Source organism: Zonotrichia albicollis, chromosome 8 (assembly GCF_047830755.1).
Source record: "Zonotrichia albicollis isolate bZonAlb1 chromosome 8, bZonAlb1.hap1, whole genome shotgun sequence".
Classification (NCBI taxonomy): domain Eukaryota; kingdom Metazoa; phylum Chordata; class Aves; order Passeriformes; family Passerellidae; genus Zonotrichia; species Zonotrichia albicollis.
The window spans coordinates 16,408,181-16,433,754 of record NC_133826.1 but is presented as its reverse complement, the minus strand read 5'-3'; the positions used below and the strand labels follow the sequence as shown (position 1 = coordinate 16,433,754).

At 36.8% G+C, this 25,574-nt stretch overlaps 1 protein-coding gene across 10 annotated transcripts in view; it reads left to right on the top strand.

The window, feature by feature from the left end:
- ZNF644 (zinc finger protein 644) overlaps positions 1-25,332 on the top strand; it is a 76,615-nt gene extending 51,283 nt beyond the window's left edge. For 6 of the 10 annotated variants that reach the window (XM_074546091.1, XM_074546090.1, XM_026790588.2 and 3 more), the window contains 5 exons: positions 5,193-5,265; positions 6,520-9,548; positions 9,719-10,324; positions 20,283-20,385; positions 20,873-25,332. In XM_074546091.1, the coding sequence (XP_074402192.1) occupies positions 6,551-9,548; positions 9,719-10,324; positions 20,283-20,385; positions 20,873-21,065 (3,900 nt within the window). In that variant the 5' untranslated portion in view covers positions 5,193-5,265; positions 6,520-6,550 and the 3' untranslated portion in view covers positions 21,066-25,332. Of the gene's footprint in view, positions 1-5,192; positions 5,299-6,519; positions 9,549-9,718; positions 10,325-12,874; positions 12,998-20,282; positions 20,386-20,872 lie in introns of all 10 variants that reach the window. The other 4 variants (XM_074546092.1, XM_014263794.3, XM_074546088.1 and 1 more) reach the window with 2 other exon arrangements.
- Positions 25,333-25,574: the final 242 nt, after the last annotated feature.

The window sequence follows — 25,574 nt, the reverse complement described above, 5'->3', positions numbered from 1 at the left end:
AGTCATCTTTTAAAAATACCTAGTTCATTTTCACCTGTCCATTAAACTGTCTTAAACTGCTGCATGAGCAGTTAAAACCAGAGGAGTATTTTCTGTAGTGATACATGTGGTTCTTGTCACACTTAAATTGTACTGTCATTTATTATTATTGATTTCAGTATTGAATTTTATCATGATGCCCCCCATTGTGACTAACTGGTTATTTCCCCAAGCAAATCAATACTAGAGGAGTAAGATTAAGAGTGGTTGGTGGTAATAATGGAATTCTCTTTTGTGATTTCTTATTGTATGGTGGTTATTCTTAAGTTTTGTTCCGTTTTCTTTCACATGAGATGGTAACATATCATTCTTAGATGTTTTAGACCAGAAATCACTTTTCTGAAATTTTGACATTTTAAAGAAATTTTTTGTTTCCTTACTGTTCCTGACAGAGAGCTTTTGAAGACATTGTTGCATTAGGAACTAGGCTTAAGGAAAATAACTTTCTGAAAAAGTGTGCTTTGGGTTTGATCTTCCCAATTATAATCTTACTGAAAAGATAAGCTGCTTTTGTATGACTGCTCTATAACTGAGAATTTCTCTGTGATCACCTTTTTCCACAGATATTTGACAACTCAGTGAACTTTCTAACAGTATTATAAAAGGTTATACTGTGGATGGCAGTAACTTTGTATTTATTTAGGTATAATACAAATGTTGTATTGGTAATATTTTGTACTGCTTTAAAAAGTTTTTATATGGCGGTCTAGTTAGCTATAGGAGTTCTCCAGTGTTCGTATTGTTATGTGAACAGCTGTGGATTTGAATTGCATTGAAGAGAACTAGTTTTGAATGGAACTCTTCATGTTGTAGTTAGATTAATAACTGTGGACTGTGTGTCGAGCAGGTGGGGAGGGCAGTACTCGTGGTGTTAGGCATATAAAACAAGCTGTCTCTTCACTGCAGAAGTTTGAAACAATGCAGAAGTGTTCATTTGTAGATTTCAAAGCTAAGTAAGGTGGTCTACAAATAATGCTTCAGCTATGCAGAAGGAAATGTATTTTCAGCAACTTAATTTGCAAACACAAATAGAAGCTGAGGGAAGGCAAGGTGAGTCACGGACTCACCTCTAGTTGTCAGGCCTTGTGGTTTTATTTCCATCTGGAGGGTGGAGTGGGATAGCTTTTTTAAAAAAAATAAGCTGGAAAACAAGTAATAGGTATTCTTCTGATTATCAGAGTATCCTGATTTTATTGATTTGGGCCATTAATATTGCTAGATAACATCCTAAGCTCCAGAGGCATAAACACTGTGCGTTACTGTATGGAGGAGGCAAAAATATTGTGCAGCTGAATTCTAAGGTTGTTCTTTCTTTCTCAAGATGTGGCTGGTTTGTGCTGGTACACTACTAGTTCCTCTATTACTCTGTACAAACCTTCGTTTTCCAGAGGTTCTTAAACCTTTCTCTTTTGGCAGAAGTTCTGTGTTTGATATTTGCCATGATTAAGGTTTTAAAGCATAGACTGATGGTGCAAAATGGAAGGAGATGCTTTTTTAGTCCTGTACCATGATGTACTTAAACTCTCTCTGGTCTTCTGTTTGTTGCCTAAAAATCTGTGACTTTGGTTCCAACACCTTTAATACAATCTGTCACTTGAGAAAGCTTTATTACAGGGACACTTGTGGAAAAATGGTAGGTTTTGTTAGTTCTCTCTGTTTACATAATGAAGTCTCTAAGACAAATCTAAATGGGAGCAGTGCAAACTTGAAGCACCTTTCCTATGTCTTGAATATTTGAACAATCCCTTGAGTGTCCTGGATATTCACATATCTGCTTAAAGAACTTGACTTATGAGAAGTTATTTAGCACAGGACAAGTATGTTTTTGCCTTTGTTACAGCACTGCTGAAAGACACTGTATTTCTTCAGTTTCTTTAACTAGGCTGATGAAATTCAAAGCATTTAGGAGATGGCTTCTAAGTGTTTGTGCTGCTTAATAGTTGCTCTGTGCTTTTAACTCATTGGCTCACATTTATGAATTTAGTGATAAACTTGACATCAGAACACATAAAGGCACTAAATGCTTTTCACAAACTCAGACAAATTCTTCTGTCTTAATTTTTGGCTCCAGTGTGCTTTCAAATTTGTTGTAAATCCCTATGAAATGACACTGGGCCTGCACTGAGGTGTAAGCTTTGCTGAGCTAGCATTGCATGAAGGCAGTGCTCCTAATTTGGTGTGTGACCCTACTGCATAGTAAAGGTTGTAGTTATGAAATAAGAACTTGAAAAGGTCGTAAACCTACTGGTAATAAATACAATTAATAATGTACATAGAACAATGGATTTAAGTACATTCCTATCAAAAAGAATTATTAATGAACAGAAAGTGGACAGCATAGATCTGATGACAGGAAGGTTGCATCTAATCTGAATTAGTGAATGACCTAGGAAGCCTGCTTGGAGGGATTACCAAATAATTATGTTAATATGCAATTATCACCTCATTTCTTCTGTAGTAACCTCAAGATGTAGTGTAGTAAGGGTGTTATAGCAAGTGCTGATAGTTTGCAAAAATACTGATGTTCAAGATTTTTTAAGACAATAAGATTAGCTTAAGGCATTTAAATTATGATCTGTCAGCTTGAAGATAGATCTGACCTTACACTTTTTTAATGCTCAGACTGTCTGGCCACAGGCAGTCATATCTGCAGAACACATTATGATTTTTAAAACTGATACTTTATGAATAAAAGCAGTATTTAAAATTAGGTAGATTTCAAATCAGTTAATAGAGAGTGGAATGTGGCTTAGGTGAATAAATAATTGGTTTCTTTCTACTTTTGAATATGAAATAATTTCTGTATAGTAAATAGCATAGCATGTAAACCAAGAATAACACTGTTAAGTTCATTGCAGTTATTCTTAGGCTGAACTGAAATAATTGAATTGAACTGAATAATTGAATTTAAATAATTGAATTGGACCTAGACTTTAGATAAAGTGTGTTTCAAAGGTAGGAGCTGGAATTGTGTATACTTGTGTAGGCTTTACCATACACTTTCCATCACTATTTTTATGTGCATGTATCTCCTAGGCATATTGCACTAGATGCTTAAATAAAAATTAGTTCAAACGTCTAGTTGAGGTACTATAGTCCTGGTAGTGGATATGATAAGCAGTATTTCAAGAAATTGGAAGTTTGATCTCAATTTTTAATTTTTCAAATACACCAAGTATTAAATGCTATATATTTTGACACAATTAATAATTTTGTATTCCTGATATGGTATAGAGAAGATAATTTTAAAACTCTGATGGAAGCATGCAAAGTATATTCCATAGCCTTGGTTACATCTTAGTTACAATGAATGATTTTTCTTTCTTTCCCAAGAGACAAGTTAGATGATAACATTTTCTCACAAAACATGGCATTGTGTCTTTAGTTATACCTGTCATTGTTACTGCATAAATTCTGGCATGTGGAGTAGATAATGTAACTGAATTATTGCATCTTAGTTCAGTGTTATCACAAGACCAAATTATTATAATTTAAAAGTACATTTTCTGTTTTCTCTAATGCCTCACTGTTAAAACTGTTGACTTTATTGTTGTTGTCCTGCACAAAAAATAGTGAATTGTACCAACTTGATAGCTGAAAAAATAATAATACATGATGATAAGAATAAAAGTGATAATTAGCTGACAATTATTAAAATTTAGCAGTGATATTATTGATACAGTAAGCATTTCAGGGTTGATTCAAAGACTGAAATTTGTAGGGATACCTGTTTTACCACAGAAGACTTCTAATCATCAATAGTTCCCAATCTCCATAAATACACAGTATGGAGAGGAGTCTCTTATAAGATTGCATTAGGTAATGCTTTAGATATCTCTGGTAACTCTGAGGAGAATTTCAGTTTAATGGTGACCACAGGGTGTCTTAGCCACTTTCTTAACTTCAGCTTTAATACCAATATTCATTAGCAGTATGATTTTGTATGTAGAACAACATAATTTTGTCTTCATCTTGTAAACCTGTGAGCAGTTTTGAGGCGGCATTCTGATAATGAGGATTGCAGGCTCCAAGCAGCACGGTGTTCTCAGCCTGCCTCCCCGCTGTTCGGGGGTACCAGTGAAGTTGCTTTAAATGGGAAGCGTCTGTTCTTCCTCTGAGCCCCTCACACCACAGCAGATGGGTGGAACTTGGAACATGGAAGGTTTTACCTCAGAGGTGGTAACAGTGAAGCCACTCATTAACACTGAATTTACCAGTTCGTTAGCAACGTTGCTTCCTGTTGAGCAAAGCTAATACAGGCTCTCAGGTTGACTGAGCAGGCTTTTGTCTGCTTCTGCAGCAATAAACCTAGGAAAATGCACATCTTCCAGGCAAAATTGTCTTACTCAATTTCTTACCAAGGTTTTGTGAACAGTTTTATACTTTGCTGTCTGATACTATATGAAGCCTACATTTCTGAGTTGAAAAATTGCTGGAGCTGTTGTGCATCTTTGTAGGCTTCACTTCTTTTAATTGACTTTTGCATTACTGATTCTTAGCACATGTTTGCACTGCCCATTTCTAACTTAAGGAGGTGATATAAAGGTTCCTGCTGGGTGGTGCATTATCACCATTTTAGGGTGATAGCTTTGGATGTGATCTTATTGGAAGTCGTTATTATAGTGAAAAATGACCCATCTCAAAACAGCAAAGCAAAGAAAAAAAATCTAAGAAGATTTTTTGGCAAGATGAGGAACTGGGTGTCCAGTAGAACATTTGCGTAAAGGTATGTTATAGATAATAATACAATAAAATATTTCACACACTTCAAACATTTATTATGCCTCTGATGTGACCATTGCTGCATTTCTAAATTGGCTAGTTCAGTGGTGGAGTAACAAGGGAAATACTTTTGTAATTACTTAATTTTTCATTGTATTTGTGCTCCAAATAGAATTACTTTTATCTGCAAAAGTAAGTTACCTTACATTAAGGTTTGTTTCTTACAAACTCAGAAGAGGTTAAGTAATTGTTTTGTCCTTTTGCTGATTTGAAACAAAACAAGTGCAATAAAAGAGAATTTCTGTGTTGTTGTACTTAGCTTTGAATTGTGTGGATAGCTGTCATTCTGTTGGGTTTAAAATACTGAACATATTTTAAAATGTTATGTTTGGAGATGAAAATTGTTTAACTAGGTTGTTTTCTCTCCTTAGGAAAAAAGGATGTCCAAAGTGGTCTTCCTGGATTTCGATAAAGGACCATTGCAGGAAGCCATGGATATTAGTTGTGAGTTATAACATCTTAATTCAAAGAGTCTAGGTAATAACTCCTTTTAACTGAGTTCCATTCAAAATGTTAATTAGTAACTGAAACTATGTGATTGCAGGAATCAAATCTCACAAAGTATCAAAGTGAGTAGTACTCTCTAAGGGTAAAATACGTGATTTCTGTAAAATATAGATGTCCTGACTCCCAGGTGTTTTAATGCCTTATGCTGACTGTGTTCTAGGGACCTGTATAAAAAGAGAATGCCAGGGTAGACTAAAGTTTACATTTCTGTTGGTCACACATTGATTTTCATGTGTAGGCATCTCCTTTGTGCTCACTAAGCATTGAAGAGATGATTAGATGTATGAGTAAGAGTCACTTGTAGAAAGACAAGGCCACCCATGGGGAATTAATATGCAGTAGTTCTCTGTACTGGAAGATATTGTTAGTGTCATGCTCTGGCTTCAACACAGTGACTTCATCTGGTAGGTAGATCCTAGTGAAATGTTTTGTTCTTACAGTATTTTTTCCCCACCTTTGATAAGATGTTGTTTAATTTGCTTATCATTTAAAATAGCCTTATAAGCAAATGGGATTTATTTGTTTTAAAGCAATGAAGGTCCTTTTGTAAGAAGGGAAATGGAAGACATCTAGTTTCCTCAGTGAGTTTGATCCTTTGCTGTGTCTCTGTCACTAATCAGATACTCAAAATCAGCTTCATTGTGTTTTTCCCTTCTGCAGGCTTCCATGCAGCATCAGGTCAGTTGTATGGAAGTACTTCAAAAAAAGTGCTACCTTGAGAAATGTAAAGACTCTTTTAGTTTCCTAAAGAAAGTATGTTAAAAAAAAAAACACAACAGAATTGCTAGTAGATGTCTGGGTAGCCTTTACTGCTTACTTTTACTTCTGAAGAACAACTGAAGATAATCTATATTTATGTACATATAGAATGCATTTGCTTTTGTTTTGGCAATCTGATTTTCCCCATCTTGCTTGTGTGTAGGTCTCAGGTTTCTTTGAACTGGGATATTTGTCAGTGACTAGTTTGCTGTATGGTTATTAATATTGCATAGCAAAAAATAGTGGGTTTTTTTCTTTCTTCATTGGCTCACTATAAATATTCTGGATCTCCTAAATGAAAAGTAGATTTTTGACAAGTTCAAAACATCTTTTTAGAATACAGTGTGAAGAGAGATCCTGAAGAAGAGCTCTAAATTAAAGTTGTCATTATTTATTTCTGCAATTGTCTGATTTTTTTGTGTTTGTTTTTAGTGTAAATGTACTTAATGGATAGACCAGCAATATGGATGATTTAGAGACAAATACTGAAGTCACTGGTGCTAAAGAAGAAGAAATCCTATGTGATGATAATTTTGTATCTGAGGAAGAAGGTGGCATTCCCAAACCAGAAGAGAGTGACACATCATTTCAGAACAATACATTGACTCTGACTGAGGAGCTATCAAGGGACAGATCTGAAAAAGCCTTAAGTGGAGGCCAGGCTTCTCTGTTTATACACACTGGTGCTCCTACTGTTCCTAGTGAAAACTTTATGTTGTCTAGAGGAGCTGCTGTTAATGGACCAGTTTCACACTCCACCTCAACAAAGACTTCCAATATGAATAAAGGCAGCGTTTCATTAACCACTGGACAGCCTGGAGGTCATCTTGCAGATTCCTGCTCAACTTTGACAGTGGTTCATGATCTGCAGCTGCCTGCGAAGAGTACAACACAGAAATCCAATCAGCACCAGGTTTTATTTTTGTTACCTGATGTAGCACATGCTAAGAACCTGACTCATTCCATTAAAAATCTACCTACCTCTGCTTCAATTGGTTGTGATTCACAGAAAACAGTAGGAAATAGTGTAGATAGCACTTTAGTAGACCAAGTAGAAGTTTGTGAGGATGATAAAAATTTACTATTAAAAGATGATTGTGTCGATACATTAACAAGCATTTCCTCAGGTACAGGTGGCTTCGGATCGGGATGTGATCCCAGCTGGGATCCACAGAAAGAGTTTATACAGTTTCTTATGACTAATGAAGAAACAACAGAGAAGTCTCCCGTTCACTGTAAGGTAGGGCTAGAAAAGAAACGAAAAAGGAAAATGGATGTTAGTAAAATAACACGCTATACTGAAGACTGTTTTGATGATACCAGTTGTATTCCTAGTAAATCAAAACTGTTAAATGTTGAATTCTTAGAGCAGAATGAGGAGCTACAAATAGTAGAACCACAGAAATACTCATTGAGTAAAGTAAAGCCCGAATCTACAGATGAAGAGCTGGAAACTGTTGATGGTATCCAGCAGCTCATTTATAGTCCCACTAGTAACTGTGCAGAAGATACTTCTCCTGTTCACACTAGCACTTTTCTATCCAATACTTTGAAAAACAAATGTGAAGAGAATGATTCTGAACCACCATCTACTTTCAGTACTGATGAACCATCGTTTTATCCCTGTACAAAGTGCAATGTGAATTTTAGAGAGAAGAAACATCTGCATAGGCATATGATGTACCATTTAGATGGGAACAGTCATTTTCGGCATCTCAATGTCCCCAGGCCCTATGCGTGTAGGGAATGCGGAAGGACATTCCGAGATCGTAATTCCCTTCTTAAACATATGATAATTCACCAGGAAAGAAGGCAGAAACTGATGGAAGAAATCCGTGAGCTGAAAGAACTTCAGGATGAGGGTAGGAGTGCACGGTTACAATGCCCACAGTGTGTATTTGGTACCAATTGTCCCAAAACGTTTGTGCAGCATGCAAAGACCCATGAAAAAGATAAAAGATATTACTGTTGTGAGGAATGCAATTTCATGGCTGTGACAGAAAATGAACTGGAATGCCATCGAGGGATCGCTCATGGAGCAGTAGTCAAGTGTTCAATTATTGGTAGTGACTTGTCCCAGAGAAAAACTCAGAAAAAGGCATCCTTGAAAGATCCTTATTTAGGATCCTCAAGAAAGTCATCGACCTATATGTGTAAGCTGTGTCCATTTGCTACTTCAGCTAGAAGCATTTTAAAAAAACACATGGCATATTTGCATTCAGGATCATGCCTTGATCCCTTTGGTAGCCATCTTAGACTAGAGAAAAGAAAAGGCAGTATAATAGAAGAATCTTTAGATTTTCGTAGCAGGACAAAACAGTTGATCAAACATTCTTCTACTTTTCCAAAGAACTCTGCTTTAAAACAGGATGCAAAAAGATCATTTGGCTCTACTTCACAATCCAGTAACTTCGCAAAACTTCACAAGAGACCCTACAGGATACAGAAGGCTCGGAAAAGCGTTTCACAGTCATCTGTAAGTGTGTGCAATCTAAATTCTACAAACAAGAACTTTTTTATTAGAAATAGCATTGACCAAAAACGTAAATGTTTTCATCAAGCAGCAAAGCAGAAAGCTAGTGCCAAAAAAAGTAATTATTTATATAGACACAAATATGAAAACTACAGGATTATTAAAAAATCTAGTGACTCTTACCCTTTGCATTTAAAAAAGGAAGAGTCCAAATCTGTCAGTGCTTTACATTTATTTTCTTCATCAAGTAATAATTGTTTTGTCATGGATTCAAATAGCCTTGATTGCAAAAGGGCAGAAGGCTGTAAAGATCATAGGCATGTAGCTGTAAAACGAGTGGTTAAAGAATCCAAGAGGGAAGGCTCTGTTACAGGAGATGATTTGGATTGCTATCCAGATTTTCTGCATAAAATGACTGTTGTTGTTTTACAGAAACTAAACTCTGCTGAAAAAAAAGACAGCTATGAAACGGAGGATGAAAGTTCATGGGATAATGTTGAACTATGTGATTACACTACACAGTCTGTGGAGGATGAATCTTACAGTGATATTAATCAGGAGCATGTAAACCTATTCCCCATATTCAAAGGTAAAATGGAAGATAATGAAGCTGGTGATAGATCTTCACTTGGTTATGAGCAGAATGATGGCTTTTATTTTGAGTATTACGAAGATGCTGAGGGTAGTAACTTCTTGCATGATTTGCATGATCCTCAGAATTTAGAAAATGTAGGATCAGCATTGCCAAAGCATAATTCAGTTTTCCACTGGACTGATTTGTCGCTTGAAAAGAAATCGTGCCCATACTGTCCAGCAACCTTTGAAACAGGTGTTGGCTTGTCCAATCATGTCAGAGGACATCTTCACAGAGCTGGACTAAGCTATGAAGCCCGTCATGTTGTTTCACCAGAACAGATAGCAACAAGTGACAAAATGCAGCATTTTAAAAGAGCTGGAACAGGGACTCCAGTTAAACGTGTTAGAAAAGGTAAGATTTGGTTTTTTATGTGGGTACGAAGTTGGGTGGACAAAGGGATTTATTGAGCACTGAACAAGGCTCGCTTTAGCTTCTTGTCAAGCCTCTCTTCTTGTGATTTGCAGTTGTCATGTTTCACTGTATATAATTGTCAAAAAACATTGTAATTATTTTCTTTGTAGCGATTGAGAAATCTGAAACTTCCTCTGAGCATACATGTCAGCTGTGTGGTGGCTGGTTCGATACTAAAATTGGATTGTCTAATCATGTGCGAGGACACCTGAAGAGGCTTGGCAAAACCAAGTGGGATGCACACAAGTCTCCCATCTGTGTTCTGAATGAGATGATGCAAAATGAAGAGAAGTATGAAAAAATCCTAAAGGCTTTGAACAGTCGCCGTATTATTCCCAGACCATTTGTTGCTCAGAAATTTGCATCAAATGATGACTTTTTATCTCAGAATGTTATACCTCTTGAAGCATACCATAATGGCTTAAAGACTGAAGATATATCTGTGTCTGCATCGGAGGAAGAAGGGCTGAGTTTCCTAAATGAATGTGATGAAACAAAAGCAGTACTGCATGATGAAAAAAGAAATCAGTCACTTACACTGATAGAACTCCTGAAAAACAAGAGGTTAGGAGAAGAAAGGAATCCTGATATTTCCCCTCAAAAGATTCATAATCAAACTGCAAGAAAGAGGTTTGTTCAGAAATGTGTTCTTCCATTAAATGAAGACAGTCCATTGATGTATCAGCCACAAAAAATGGACTTGACTATGCAGTCAGGTAAGAAGGTGTTTCTTGACAACATTTCCAAAAAAGTCATATAATTCATAGAAAATGTACAACTGCAGAGTATTTTATTTGGGATTCTGTTCATTTAATTCTTGTTTCATTTCCAGAGGACACTTGGCTGCGAGAGGTAGCACAGCAAATTTTTCTGACTTGTTTTTCCTAAAGTGAAAAAACCCATCAGCAGCACTGAAGGGTTTTTGTATGGAATATAGTTCCTGTTCTGCATATGCCTGGGCATGCAAATTGAAAGTGGACACAAAGTGAGCCTCAGTAAAGGAAGAAGACACATCCTGCAGTAAACAAGTTGAAGTGTCTATGCATATTTGGTAGACTAACAGTTCTGAAAAGTTTGGGCTTGCAACCCTGTTTTTGGGTGGTAAAACAGCTGGTTTAGGAATACTGCGTTTAAGTCTTCAAGGTTTGTGCAAGGCAGCATTTGCTCAAACTAACAGAACTGTTGATACCATTATAAATGCATAATACTGCAGATTGGTAAATCACTGTCAACTAATTTTGATGGTTTTAGGCAAAGATACTCTTATAACATAGATTGATTCTTGTTTGTTGCAAATTGTGGCTGCTGTGAGAAACTCATGCTTGCTTAGGGCCTGTCCATCCTGAGTGACAACCTATGCTGGGTCAGGCTTTGCTGGTATGCAGTTGTAGCCAGCAGGTTTCCAATGCACGGCCTCTGACCAATAAGGACCTAGATTGTCCCTCCACTGAGAACTGTGCTAATGAAACAATTCTACAGTCAACTTCCTAGCTACTCTGTATACTAATAGAACAGGCTTTTAGGGTGATGTTTTTAACTTACTTGTCACATGAGAATTATTTCTAGTCTTTGGGAACTCTTACAACATCCCTTTTAATGTGTATGTAGAGCTTGCATTTACCGGTTTCTTGGTTGGACACCACCAATGCTGCAGGATTCTCAAGACTGGAGAGCAGGATCTTATTTTTATACCCCTGGCTTTTTTTTGTGCTGTTTCTTTTCTTGTTATTAACCAGGTTTGTAAAACTGGCAGTGCCTATTACTTTTTCACCTATATTCTTTTCTTTTCTTTAAACAAAAAAATCCCAACAATCTGATGTGCTCGGAAGTTCTTTTAGGGGCTATAAAAGTGTGGCAATAAATTTCTTAAGAAGAGTGGCTTTCTAAAACGACATAGTAGAAGTGGAAAAGAATTACATTTTATGTCTTCTGTATGTCTGTGGTTGTCCCTTAAGACAGGAGATTGCTTAATAAAGGAAGTGTATCTTTGACAGGTTTAATGATTTGAAAAATAATGCTCAAGAATAGTTTGCCAAACCTGACACTGTGTTTTGCTTTCTGTGTAATATTTACTGCTCAATACTAGGTAGAACCTGTTTGGTTATGATGAACAACCAAGTAAAAATAAACATATGCTTGCATAGTACTAACAGTTCTGAATGGGGCCCGATAGTTTTCTGTGGCTGAGGTAACAGAATTTGATAACTAACGCACTGTGCCAGTTGAGTTAATAAGAAAATATTTAACATCAAGTTGAAAATCATCTTTTTTTCCTAAAAAAGGCAAATATTCCTAATTCTGGTTTTAGTTTTATAAAAGCATTTACCAACAAGTGTTCTTCTTCTGTAACTTGCCTGAAAAAACAGCATGTCTTCTATGGGCTGCTGGAGAATAGCATTCTTTCTTTCCTGCAGAGACTTTTCAGCTGAGTAGTTGTAGCTTTTTCATTTATTCTTCTAATAATTTATTAGTAGAGAACCTGAAATATTAGTTCACCAAAACAATGTATCTTTTGTAAAATGCAGGGAGAAATATGGTGAAGTTGAGCAAGAGATAAGTTATAATGGTTTCTTTGTCTGTAAGTGAGGAATTCAGTATTGTTTCATTGCTTTCGTGTGATAAATAGCATGTTGCTTTGTTTATACTTATTTAGCACAAAGATTTTGGCAAAAAAAACCGTTCAAATCATTTAGTTTCATTATCAATTGTGCATCTAAAGTAATGAATAGAAAATGCACTGAACAAATGTTTTGCCTAACAGCTGTTCACTCGTGTGTTTTACCACCTTTTTCTCTGAGCCTTCAACAGCAGCCTAATTTTAGCATTGAGTGCTTTAGTCTTATGGGTAAAACACTTTTAATTACCACTTTGTCAACTTGACTTTTCAAATTCTCTTTATTGGAAATTCTGAAAGCTCTGAAATTTCTCAACAGAATTGTGCTATTTAAATTGCAGGACTGTATTTTGGAATTAGAGCTTCATTATGTGGAGATCTGTAGGAGCTTGGTAGTAGGTATTAAATGCAGAGTAGCCTACTGGGCTCAAGTTGCCTCCTTTCTGTTCTTTTTCAAATAACATGGTTTGGCTTAAAGCTGTAGGTGGAAAACTATTAACGGTTAACTTGGATCCTTCTAATATACTAAACAATTGCGTCAATGCAGTGAATATATTTTAAACCATCTTTATTGCAGAAAACTTTTTACAACGCTTTGAGAATTTCATTTTTTGAAGAGAGAACTGGATTATAGTTTTCTTTTGAATGATAGGTATGCCTGTGAAGCTTAGAACGTGTGTGCATTGCAATACGACGTTTACAAGTGCTGTTAGCCTGTCCAACCACTTACGCGCTTATGCACGAAAGAAGAGTGCTGGACTTTTGACTGGGACAGGTATGTTTTGTTACAGATGTAAAAGCAAGTCTGTCTATGATACATTTTCTTCATCAGACTGGACAAAAGCATATGTTAATTCAAAATAATTTTGAAGCCTCTGCCGGTAAACAATTTATTTGCCATAAAACTTCAGCAACTTGTAAGAAACCGTATGTTGCTGTTGTCCACTCTCATGTCTGATTTTCATTCTTAGTCTTTGATTTTGGATCCAACATTTAAGGTATGTAAGCAAAACTAAGAGATGGTTGCTTAAATTCATTCTCCTATGATATCGCAACTTCCAAACCAGATAGTTGGCCTTCAAAGGAAGTGTTTCAAAGTATCTCAGAAATGAGAGTGGTGGGGAGGAAAAAGGCAACGATACAACCAGTAGTTTTTACTGTCTAGTACATACAGTTACAAAGAATACTTCAGTAAAATAGGAAAAGCAAGTCATTTTACACTCTGTATATTTCTAACAACATATGATATGCAGTTGGTTTCATATCTTGTTTGGCTCACAATCCAAAAACTACCTGCTCTGCCATTGAGTGAGGGTAGTACAGTAGCATTTGGCACTGCTATTAATGTTCTTTATTAAAACACACTTCATTTTGAAATTCTTCTAAAATGCCATATTTTGATTTGTTTTCAGAGACCTGCAGCTTGCTTGGCTGTAGGCAGTTTCTGAGTTTACTTGGATTATTGCTGAGATTAGTGGGACTTCACATGGTCAACAGCAAATTGAGGAGCAGAGATGCAATATAATGAGGAAAATTTGGAGATATGAAGCCTGAAATATTCTGTAATTAAGAAGGGCAACCATCAGTTTTCTGTGTCAACAAACACAGACTTTGACATAATGCTCTTGGAAAATGTGTAATCCTTTTTTGATCTGCAAATGTAATTCATTATGCTAAGAATGACAAACTGAGTAGCAGGCTTTCTCTGTAGAAGGCTGAAAGTAATATTTTTGTAACACAGGCCTGTGGCTGCCAGGTCTTCTGTTGCTTTACATTAGTGCCATAACAAAGCAGATTTGGAAGGAAGTCAGCAGATGCAGTAATACCTAACATGTAGAAGAATATGCCTTTAGTCAGTGATTCTGAAAATTTTCATATTTATTCATTAGAAGGCTGATAGTAGTGAACTTCATTTACTACTGCTGTGATTTTATATTAGTCCTGTGGTAAGTTCCTTTTCTTAGAGACTTACTGAGGAAGTATTTTTCAATGGCTATATATTTAAATTGTGCATTAATAACAGTAAATCAATGAAGGAGACACTGGCAAATAGGATAGTACAGAGATTGAATCCTAGACAAGCACTTTGTACCTAGCTTCCCTTTTGCTAAGTGGGAAAAGTGAAGGAAGCTGGTTTAGGTACTTTTGGGGATTTTTGTTTGTTTTCTCTAAGAAACGTATTTTGCTAGTGAAGTAGTTGCATAGTCATGAGAACATATGCCACTTTTCTTACAAGAATGGAAAGAAAACTCATAAGTCTTCTATCATTGGACCTAGAAGTTTGTTTTGAATTAGGTTGGAAACAAAATGGGGTTAGAAACAAGGTTTAAATAAAAGGTTAGAAACAAAAGTTTGGGGGAAAAAATGTTTTGCTCTCAGAAGCTGGAGCTAAGCCAGATAAATAAGTTCTATCATGGATAAAGGCCTGTCGCTGGAACCATTGACTTAAGGAGTAAGTGTTGAGTTCTAGCTGTAACATCATGCAACCAGGGTGTATCTGTAGCAACAGTCATTACTCTGCTGCAACTCTGTGAAGGGTGTAGGCTTTGCTCAGTGACTTCTCACTCAAGCAAGCTTTATGCAAGGCTTGTAGACCAAAAAGTACGCTTTAAACAGTTGTTCTGTTTGATATTTACTTTATCATACAAGTTTTGTGAGGAGAATTATTTTAATGCAAGATTTCACTAGTACACACTAGTTTTTAAGCGCACACAAGTACACTCTTGTTATGAGTGTTACTTTTGAGTAGATCTGATGTTTTCTTATTAAAAGATGGTTGAGAACAATTTTGAGATGTCTTCAGTTGGGCCTCAGCTACAGGTAAACCTTCAGTGGTCTTCAACCATTGTATGGAGACATTGAGAACATGTTTATGCATGTTGCTTCTCATTAAGCCTTTCTTATGTCTTCTAAAGCAAACATAACTACCAAAAATAAATCACATCAGTTGAATAATTATCTCTCTTTCTTGCTGTAATAAAATAATGTCTAAACATGAACACTTGATTATCTGGCAGTTGATATGGGACCTGTCTAAGCACTACTATTTATTAGGAGAAATAACATGAGAAATACAAGATCCCTGCATGCCACCAAAGTGAGGCCTTTCCCAGCATTACATTAACTTATGTACTAGTCTCAGATTTTCCATTTGTCTGCACGTGTTTTTGATACTGACTGTTACCATATTGCTCTTCCAGCAGGTGTCCTGCTTCTTCAGTCAGCAATGTCATCATATTTAGTTAAATCTTAGCCTATTTTTTTTTTTCAAATGCAGCTCAACAGTTTTAGCAGTATAGTAGACATAGTTAAGCATAATGGTAACTTTGGAGAATGGACTGAAGAAAAACATCCTAGAAGTGAAAGTTCCTAGGCTGTTGGCTGTTTGAGGTTAATCTTTATTAAACTTTATTTGTGCCTGTACCAATGCATTAGATCCACTGTAGAGCAAATACCTGTGTCTTCAGATGTCTGGCTGGAATTATTTTTGTTGTTGTTATTCAGTCCAGTTTTCAACAGTGTAATTGCTCATCTTGAATAGATGTTAAATTTCCTTTTTATACCTGTTTTGATGTATAGCAACACATTGGTGTTTCTCAGAGCAGGTGATCAACTTGCTTCTTTCTTCTGAGTATCTTCAGAGCATTGAACAAACCTACACAAAATCTTCAAAATGCATCTCACTCTTCTTTGTACAGTTGTATATTCAGCTTCCTTTCTTTTTTTCTCTCTGGGCTTCTCTTGCTCCCTCCTGCCCTGGCTCTCCCCAAGTCTCTCGATTCTTTTCTTGCACCCTGGCTTTTTACATCTTCTCTTTGTTGACCCTGTTCACATACTCAGTCTTTTCTTACTGGCTTTCATCTTCTGGAAATCACCACTTTCTTCTTTGGTCTCTGCTTCTATAGGTGGAGACTGCTTTGTCAGAAGTTTGGGAGGGAACAGTAAAGTACAGAGCAAGGAGTCTGGCCTTCAAGCCGACAGTGTGACTGCGGTAGTGGTTCATGAGGGCTGCTACATGTTCAAATAATTTCAAATGTTGTTTTGTCAAACTTGTAGCTTTGGGACGTTTGTGGTGGAAGCATATCAAGTATGCAGGAATCTGAGATCCACTGGCTTTGTGTGTCATTGTTCTGTGCTGTTACAGTCATAATGAATCAACTGGCATGATGAGCTCATTTTCAGCATCTTACAAAATCCTACAGCGAGCAAATTATAGGAGGGGTTTATTTAATGTACTTCACTGTGCAGTAGTGATGAGGATAGATAGCAAGTGATTGAATTGGAAAAGTTAGTGATTAAATATACAAGAAAGATAGTTCATTATTTTTTACTTGGCAGTGTTTTCAAATGTTTAATTAGTTCCATTTCTGTGTCAAATTATTCAACTTGTTTTAGCTTATGTACACTTTGACAAAAGTAATGAAGTCCGAATAAAAGACCCAGCTTCAGTTTTCTTGAAATCAGAAGCATTTCCTGTTGGGGACATCAGGAAGCAGAGCATTTTAATTTGGAACTGCAGACCAAATGTCACGGCATGAAAGGGCATCTAATTGTGACCTGTCTAGTTCACTTAGGCATGCTCATTGGAACTTCCCTTGTCCATCTGCTTGTAGTCTTTCTTGATAAGTCATCACAGAGGTTTTTGTATGCAGTGCTTTTACGTAGCATATATTTTTCAAAGTAGTGTGCTCTGAAATTGTATGTAAGTATCTCAAGTAGAATGCTCCAAAGTTTGATAGTCTTTTGTTTTAAATGGGTTGTTTCTCCACCATGTTGTATCAGCAGTTTGAGGATGTTGTGTGACTAGTTGTTTACAAGAAGCTTTTCAGTTATCAGCTAGGAAACACCAGGTGGCCAAACTTGAAAGAGAGTTCTTCCAAAAAGAAGTAGGCCTTTGTGGAGAGTGAGGAATGATAGTTTGGAAGCTGTTATAACTACAGAGTAGCTGTTAATGATCAATAGTTCCTATCTCTCTGTAGCAATTTGCTGCAGTTTCCGTGCAGCTTACTAGACCTAATTTATCCTTGGTCTCTTCCCAGACATGATAAAAGACTTTCTGAGGAGGTCATGTTTTGTTACAGTAAAGGCATAGAAAATGCAGGAACTGAGTTTTGGTCGGAACATGGCTACTTTATGGGGAGGCAATGGCTGAGGTAATTGTGTGATTTAGTTGATGTTTGCAACTTCTTGTAAGCATTGTATCAACAGAGTACTCAAGTGTGTGCATGTGACTGTATTTAAACTTGTTGTTCTCTGGATAGACAAAATGAAATTAATGTGATGGTTACTGGTACACATGCCTCATAACTGCTGTTTGAATTGTAGTTTTCAATGAGCTTTACTCAGATATTCCTCCTTCTTCACTCACTTTCCATCTTCACTGGAGTAACTTCAAAACATACTGGTGCTGCTTTGAGCTCCCTAAAATGTAAAAGAATATGTTCACTATTTCAGAAGATGAAGGGAAAAAAAATGACCCTTGCAGAACCCAGGATTTGTGTTCTTAGTGTTTTCTGTCTTTTATAACAGCTTCTTCCTTGGGCAAATTACTTTCAAATTTAGCTAAGTTGCTGTGAGAATTCATAGCATAATCTGAGTCTTTTTTCGTGGTCTTTTACTGTGGTATTTTCTTCTCTTTGTTTTATAATTTCCTTATATGGAGTCTCCATCGTAAATGGCTGAAAGAACATGCCCTTGCTTTTGTTTTCCTTGTTTTCTCACTGTTCATAGAAAAGGTAGCTTTCAAGGAAGTAGAAACTACCTCTCCTGCTTCATTATGGCAATTTCTGTCAGTGTTGCTGTTGTTTGATTGCACAGTAGTTCAGAGGGTTTTTTTCCTTAGAAGATTATACACACACACGCACACACAAACCCATCAGGCGTCAGCAGTCTGTTGCAGAAGACCAACGCAGGTCTTGTAGGAAAGGGAAAGCTCTCTGAAATGCTCCAGATGCATGTGAGTAGAATCAAATTTCTTGATGAGAATGAATGTCTTTGCCAACCTCAAGGAAATCAGCAAGTTCTTGTTCCAAGTGCAGGTTGGCCTCTCTAGGAGGAGTCTGTTGTCACTATTGCTTCTTTTTTTTCCACTCATATAAACTGACATCAACTAACTTGTCATCAGGTGCAGCTCATGGACACGTTTGCATTCAGGTAATACCAGCTTCTGTTTCCCTTCTCCCCATGATGTTCCAGAAGATGGCAAAGGCAAAGCTTTTGCTGCAGTAACTGCTGCAGATAAGTTGTGCCTCATACAAACAGTTCTCTTTAAAACATGGGTGTCTGCGTTCCAGTGTTTTATCTGCTTACATTGCTGATGGTGTTACTGAAGTTGTGGTATGTAAAACTACCACTTATATATGTGGTAGTTCCTACCTGATATGATAGTTAGCTTTTTTCTTCCTAATTAAATGAAGAGTATGTTTCTTGTGAGAGAATGAAGTATTAAGAATCCCTTGATGCTTTTCCAGAAGCATCTTGGCCATTTCTCTCTCTCTCTCCCCCCTGCCACCTTGGGTTACTGCCTTTTTATGCAGACTGGTTTTGTTGTTGCTGTCAGAAAAAAAATGCTCTTAAGCCTCATTTTCCTAATGTTGATCTGAAGAAGTCTCTCTAGGTTGGTGTCTGCTTTCCACTTATTGTATTGGTTCTCTGATACCTTCAAACCTTAGATATTCATTCTGAATTTTAGATAGGTAGGAATCCTTAAGTCGGGGATAGAACTGGAAAACATCTAGTATGTATACCAAGTTGAAAGTTGGGCTACAAGGTAAAAGCTTGAGAGGTGCTCATTTGGAGGGCATGAGAAAAATTAAGGATACAATCAAGACTGTGTGTTCTTTAAATCAACATGTTTTACCTCACCAGACAATGTCTTACGCTTCAGAATGCTAAGAGGTTAATTCTTCTGTTTCATATTCTAGGAGTCAAAACTTTAGCCAAGTGTAACAAATTTTTTCCCCATTTTACTGTTAAGATGCTTCAGTAGCATAACATTATGCCTTCTTGGTATCAAGAATACCACCTGGTACTGTCTTTCTGGTTTCTGTGGAGTTTTTGTTGAAGTGGTGTAACTGGTTGTTTGCAAAAGTTTTTGTGTTGGAGTTACATTGTTGGTGTCTTGTGTTTTGGAATAGAGTGTAGCTAGATACACTTCTCAGTTCAAGCAGTCAGAAACTTCTTGAGCTTTATCAGCTGTTTGCATCATAACAATATTAATTCAGTTTAATCCACTCATCCCCCACTTCAGCTGCTTCTTAGAACCTCCAGGTTTTTTTTCAGACTCCCATTACATTTGTTTATGGGAGATACAGACCTCAGAGCTATCTGAACTCATTTGCTATGTTTCCTGTTCACACACATTACTTTCATACACAGTTTCAAATGCTTAGATTGAATTTAAAAAGTGGCCTTGCCATCCCTGTTGATTGTCCTAATACCAGCTCCCACTACCAAGGACTAATACATAGTTTTTGTATGCTTCATTAGAATTCAGACAGGAGTGAAAGGGAAGCTTCCTTTGAAACTCTTAGAACAAAAGGACAAATTTTTGCTTTGTGTTGAAAACAAATGGCAGGTGTTTTATTCAAGCTAGAAATTCCTGATTGTACTAGCTGGAAGCTACAACTTCATAAAGTTGTAACTTGGTTGAACATGAGTGGTCTTACGATGGGACTTGAACTACAAAACAAGTTCTGAGATTTTGACAGTGTTTTGTGCATGAAAGGGAATTTCCAATGGTGCTTTGCTTCTGTATAATTCTGCAATAGGTTTGTAGGCACTTGCTGATACTAAAACAACAGTTTAATGCTGAATGTCAATTATCTAGTCTTTAAAATAGCAAGCACAATGCTAACCTAAAAAAATTAGCTTCATGTGTTCTGCCAGTATATTTCTTAAAATACGCTGTAACTGTTTTGGATTTATGTTATAATTAACTACAGAAAAACAAGGAGGTAGATGTGTTTTCATTATTGCCATAGGGAATACTTAATGAATATCTCTGTTTGACTAACACTCATTGAAGTATTACTTTCACATATGAAAATTTCTCTTCTTAGCTTTAGACTGTAAACAAAAGAAGTCAAGGTCAAGATCCGGAAGCAAGAAGAAAATGCTGCCGTTACCTCATAGTGCTGATGAAGTTTACATACTCAGATGCAGGTACATAGTGTTGCTTTAACTGGAAGAATACATTCTTAAAAGCTTATGTCAGTCATAAAGAGTTTCATTATTGTATACATAAATGTTTGTGATTAAATTGAATAATGACGGGGAAAGGAATTGCCTGTTTTCATTAATTTGAACGAGAGGATTTGATTCAGTCACACCTGGGTGTTTGATTACCAGTAGTTTCTCTAGCTAAAATCTTGCTGATTGTGTCTGAGTAATATTCTGTCCTTCAAAAGAAACCTTATATAAGAAAAACAGATTGTTATTACTGGTATTGAGTGTGAGAATGTGAGTTGTATAAGCTTCAGGATTTTGTGCTCACAGTTACTACTAATGAACTCAATTACTAAGTTTTTCAGCTAAAACATGTACAAACAAACTTCAAGAAAATTAAGACTTTTCCTCTTACTGTCTTTGTTTTATAATTTTTCAGTAGAGATAGATGTATCTTGATGGATTAATTTTAATATTTGCATAGGTTTTGTGGTCTGGTCTTTCGAGGACCTTTGTCTGTTCAAGAAGACTGGATAAAGCACTTGCAGCGACACATTGTCAACGCAAATCTTCCACGGACTGGAGCTGGCATGGTTGAGGTCACATCACTACTTAAAAAGCCTGCTTCAATTACTGAAACTTCATTTTCTTTACTGATGGCAGAAGCAGCATCATAGAACGCAGAAACATTTTAAATTTTAATTGGATGTAAATTTGAAATACTTCATCATTTTTTAAAATAAATGGCTACACTAAATTATGTTTATAAATGCTTAAGAGAGAAAATAGAGGAAGTGGATTACAGTAACATCAAAATAAATTGAATACTTAACAGTTACAATAAGTAGTCTTTATATTTTATATAGGGTGGAAGATGTGTTTTTAAGGTTTATTATGTTTTTGTCAGTTACTGTGTTCACTATCAATACAAGACCATTATATGTATGGCAGCCATTTTTAAATTGTTGCACATGGGTACTTAAAGGAGATTTTAATAAAACAAAGAAACCACGTTCTCTTCAGTGTTACCCAAATCAAGGTTCTGTTTATTCCAAAAAGAATTACATAGTAAAATAAGATACTATTATATTTTGTTTGTATGTATGTAGTGTTTTGTATAATACCAAGAACTGCTAATACAATTTACTCAACTTAGGGCATTAAATACCATGTACTTCATAGTTCAAGAGACTGTTTCGTTCAAATAGGGCAATTAGTACTATTCTATCTAGGTGTGTAAGTGTTTTTTTTAAATCACATGAGGCTTTTTGTACTAAAAAGTGGAGGGAAACTTGTTTAAACAAATTTCTAAGAGAAATATGTACATAATACTGGAAATTTGTGGTAAGGAAATATTCTTTACTTCAGTTGCATTTCTCACTGACAATAAAGTGGTGCATCCATGCTACCTCCTACTTGTCAACAAAGATGGTATTTACCCTTATGTTTTTGTATCATAGTAGATTCAATCCAACTTTCTTTATTACAAAGCATCTTTTTGTTAACAAGTTTGTTACTTCTATGACAATTTACTTAAAGTCTGACTTGCTTACAGAAGTTTGCCTCTACTATTTTATTTAACACTGTAGAAATGTACTAATAAGCATTGCTCACTACACGGTTAGAGTAGGCTTTTCATTTATAATTCTGTTTAAAAGATTGATCATTTTAGAGAATTCAAACACAGATTGAAATGTTTCCACATATGAAGAGAATGTTTACAACTTAAATTTTAGAGCTTGTTTTGGATGTGATTATATGTATGAAAACTGTAACACTATGCTCATGCTAAGGACCTACTTACAGAATTATTAAAATAAATGTGCTGTGAGGATGGAAATATGGTGCAGGTGTCTTGGTCATGATGAATTGTGTTTGTTCATTTAAACTGTCTTCAGAACATGATTTTTGTTTAAATCAAATTAGATTCCTCTACAAATCAATTTTGTATGCAAGTAACATTTCATTTTACTCATATAGGGTAACAGATACTGTAGTTAAGCCAAGGATATGCATTGATATTTTCTTTATATGTAAATAAAGTTAAAAGCAGTTAAAGCAAGAGGAGTATTTTGGTAGAGTATATACATACCTCACTGCCAGTGAAATTGCTTTCCTATGGTATATCTCCTTACCAGAAAAATCTCTAAATAAAAAGGTTTAAAGAAAATATAAATGTCTATAATGTGAAGCATTTATTTGCATTGTGTGAATTAAGTTTGTGGAATTGGTTTGTCTTGCTTGAGATTAGAGATTTCTCATGATCTTAAGTAAAAGTACATTTACTTGCAATAAACTGAATTGTTCACAGATGCATTACATTTGATTGGTGGAAAGTATGAATAAATGTCTGTCTTCCTGGATGCACAGAGTTCAGAGTTAACACATGAGGCTTGTTAATGTTCTGATAGAATAGATGGGCTAAAAATGCACAACTGTGCAAGACAGAGGCCTCAGACAAGGCCATCCTAGCTCTGTCAAGGCTGTCATTATATTAGTGGTGTCAGGTGTTTAACTGCACAAATTGCTACAGTTAAGTTTAGCTTTCTTGTTGAAATTTATTCTCTTGTAAGTGGAAAAATCTACATCATTACATTTAAAGTCTGGAGGAATAAATACTTTAGAGATTTTAGAAAAGGTAACTGGGATGTTGAAGTGTATTGCAAACAAATAGTGTATGCAGACTAACGAATTTGTGGATACTTGTGGAGCTTTTTTATACGATGTGAAAACTGGAGATTTAAAGCAGTGTGTTGAAACAGAATAGAGGGAAGTGATCACATCACCTTGAATGTTTATAATGCTTTAATAGAGTGCTTGTTTACCCTTCTCACCAAAAAAGGTGCTTGTGAGAGCACCATATTTTATGGCTGTTTAGCAAATGAAAAAATCAATTAAGTGCAAATGATATTTATCTAGTGTTGTTAAGAATGCTTGTAAGGTGAAGCCATACTGTGCAGAATTTTGCATTAGCAAAAGACTCTTACTAGATTCATAAAAATAATTTTTAAAACCCTAGTTAATTCTATTTAATTAATTAAGCCCCAGTTGTGAGCTACTTTATGTAATACTAAAATAAAAATGCAAGGTTGTGTCTGAAGAGCAGTGAGCTCTAGGCTGATCAGTTTCCAAAATGAGATTCTTTTGATGAAGAACAGTTTTCAGTGACAGGCTGTGTGCCCTGCTGGCATCAGATCCATGTGGTATCGTTCAAAAAATATGTAGGAGTTCTAGAACTCTTCTGATTATTAAATTAATTGTTTATGTGGTTGATACAGGCTGAATAATCTTTTTTTTTTTTTTTAATAGAGTACTATTAGCTGTTCTTAGCCTCTAGTCCTCAAGTGGGGCTATTTGTTTTCCTGGTTTCTGTTGTGTGGAAATACAGATATTTTTTATCATTATCTACAAGGAACTATAAATCCCCCTCTCTGGAGTTACCAAAATTCTAAATAATGTAGTAGAAGAGGGTAAATTAAATGGTCACTTTGTGATGCCAGTCTGATGATGTGTGGCTTGAGGGGCTCTGGCAGTCTGTACTAAAGGGCTTGACTTGCAGAGTTGCTCATCTAACCACCGGTGTTAGTCTGTTCAAGTTGGGGTAAAGGCTGCGGTGGCACAGTGATTTCTGTTGGGTTGATTTTGTTTCTTTATGACAGTCCTACTCATTTCTGAAGTTTCCTACTCGTTTCTGAAGTTATCCTAGTATCTGGTAAAGGTCTCTTTAGTAGTAGCCTCAGGAAAATTGTAGACCACCCCCATACACTTTTCATAAGATGATGGCCTATATTCCCTAGTCCCAGTGATATTTCCAAATCAATCCTCTTCAAAAAGTAAAACTCTGTTTGCATTCCTTGAAAAGATGTTTCTGCAGAACCTTGGGTAGGTGATGCAAGCGCCCATGGTAGCTGCTGCCCAGGGGTGGTGTGTTCAGGCATGGAACGTGGGGGCCAGCAGGCAGCGCATGCCGGGCATTTACTGCGGTTTGCCCGGTCCTGCCCGTGTGTCCTGCGGGAGCTGTGTGAGGGGGCTGCTCCCAGGGCCGAGGGGATCCAGCTCTGCCCACAGACCCAGCTTCTTCCTCAGGGCCCGCCCTCTGCAGGCAGCAGTGCCAGAGGGGAGCTGCGGGCCCTCCCGCCCGTAGGGGAGGGACTGGCCGGGGCACGACTGAGCAGGGAAGGGACTCACAGGAAGGACTGGCCGGGCCAGGACTGACCGTAGGGGCCGTAGCTGCCGGGGAGGGGGGAGTGAGCGAGTCCCGGGCTGCGTGCCTGTGCTCGTTCCTGCTGTCCCAGCCATGCTCAGGGAAATCAGCAAGCTGTTTGAGGTAAGTGATCACAGGAGAAACGTGAGTTATCAAATTGGGGCTCAGAGAAGAGCATCCAGAGTTTCTGAAGGTCAGTGTCACAGGGCTGAGATGGGAAGATGCAATGTTATTTTGACTGTGGTGCTTTTCCTGGGCTAGTTACGGTTCTAGGTTTCTTGCAGTGCTTTAAAGAGGGGTTATGCATTAAATCTACCTGATTCTGAAAATCTGCAGAAGATAAATTGGGCTGAACAAATGTGGAAATATTAGCAGTGAATAACAAGGACTTGCTTTTAACTAAATGGTTATGGGCTGTGAACAAACCCTGTTTAGTTCAGCACTATGGTTAACAGAATTTTTCACTTTTTATAACAGTAGTTAGTGGCCTGGATATTTAAACACCAGTCTCATATTTTAAAAATTGATTTATATAGTTTTGAGTTTGTTTAAAGAAAACCCCAAGCTTTTTAGGGTGGTACTTACTTTAAAAAGCTGACTGCATTATGATTTGATATTTCAATCCACCATGCTTTGTAGGTGCTGTTGCCTGATTCATGGGTAGCAATTGTGATGTAATGGAAACATTGGCCATAGTGCCAGGTTTGTAATCTCTTGCAATAAAATGTTCCTTTCTAACACTGCAGGCTTCTTGGTGTTCTTCCCATTGCTCGGAGGTGAGCTGCACTGCTCGTGTCACTGCACTGGGGAGCTCCCCCCCAGCCAGAGCAGAGGGCAGACCTGCTGGCTGTAGCCACTTGAGAATTCAGAGAGGTGAAGCAAGGGGGGGTATTTACATGCCAGTGGTGGAGACTAAGGATGAAAATTGGTGCCAGGAATGCCACCAGAGCCAGGGACCCAAATCTGAAGCTGAATCCCAAGT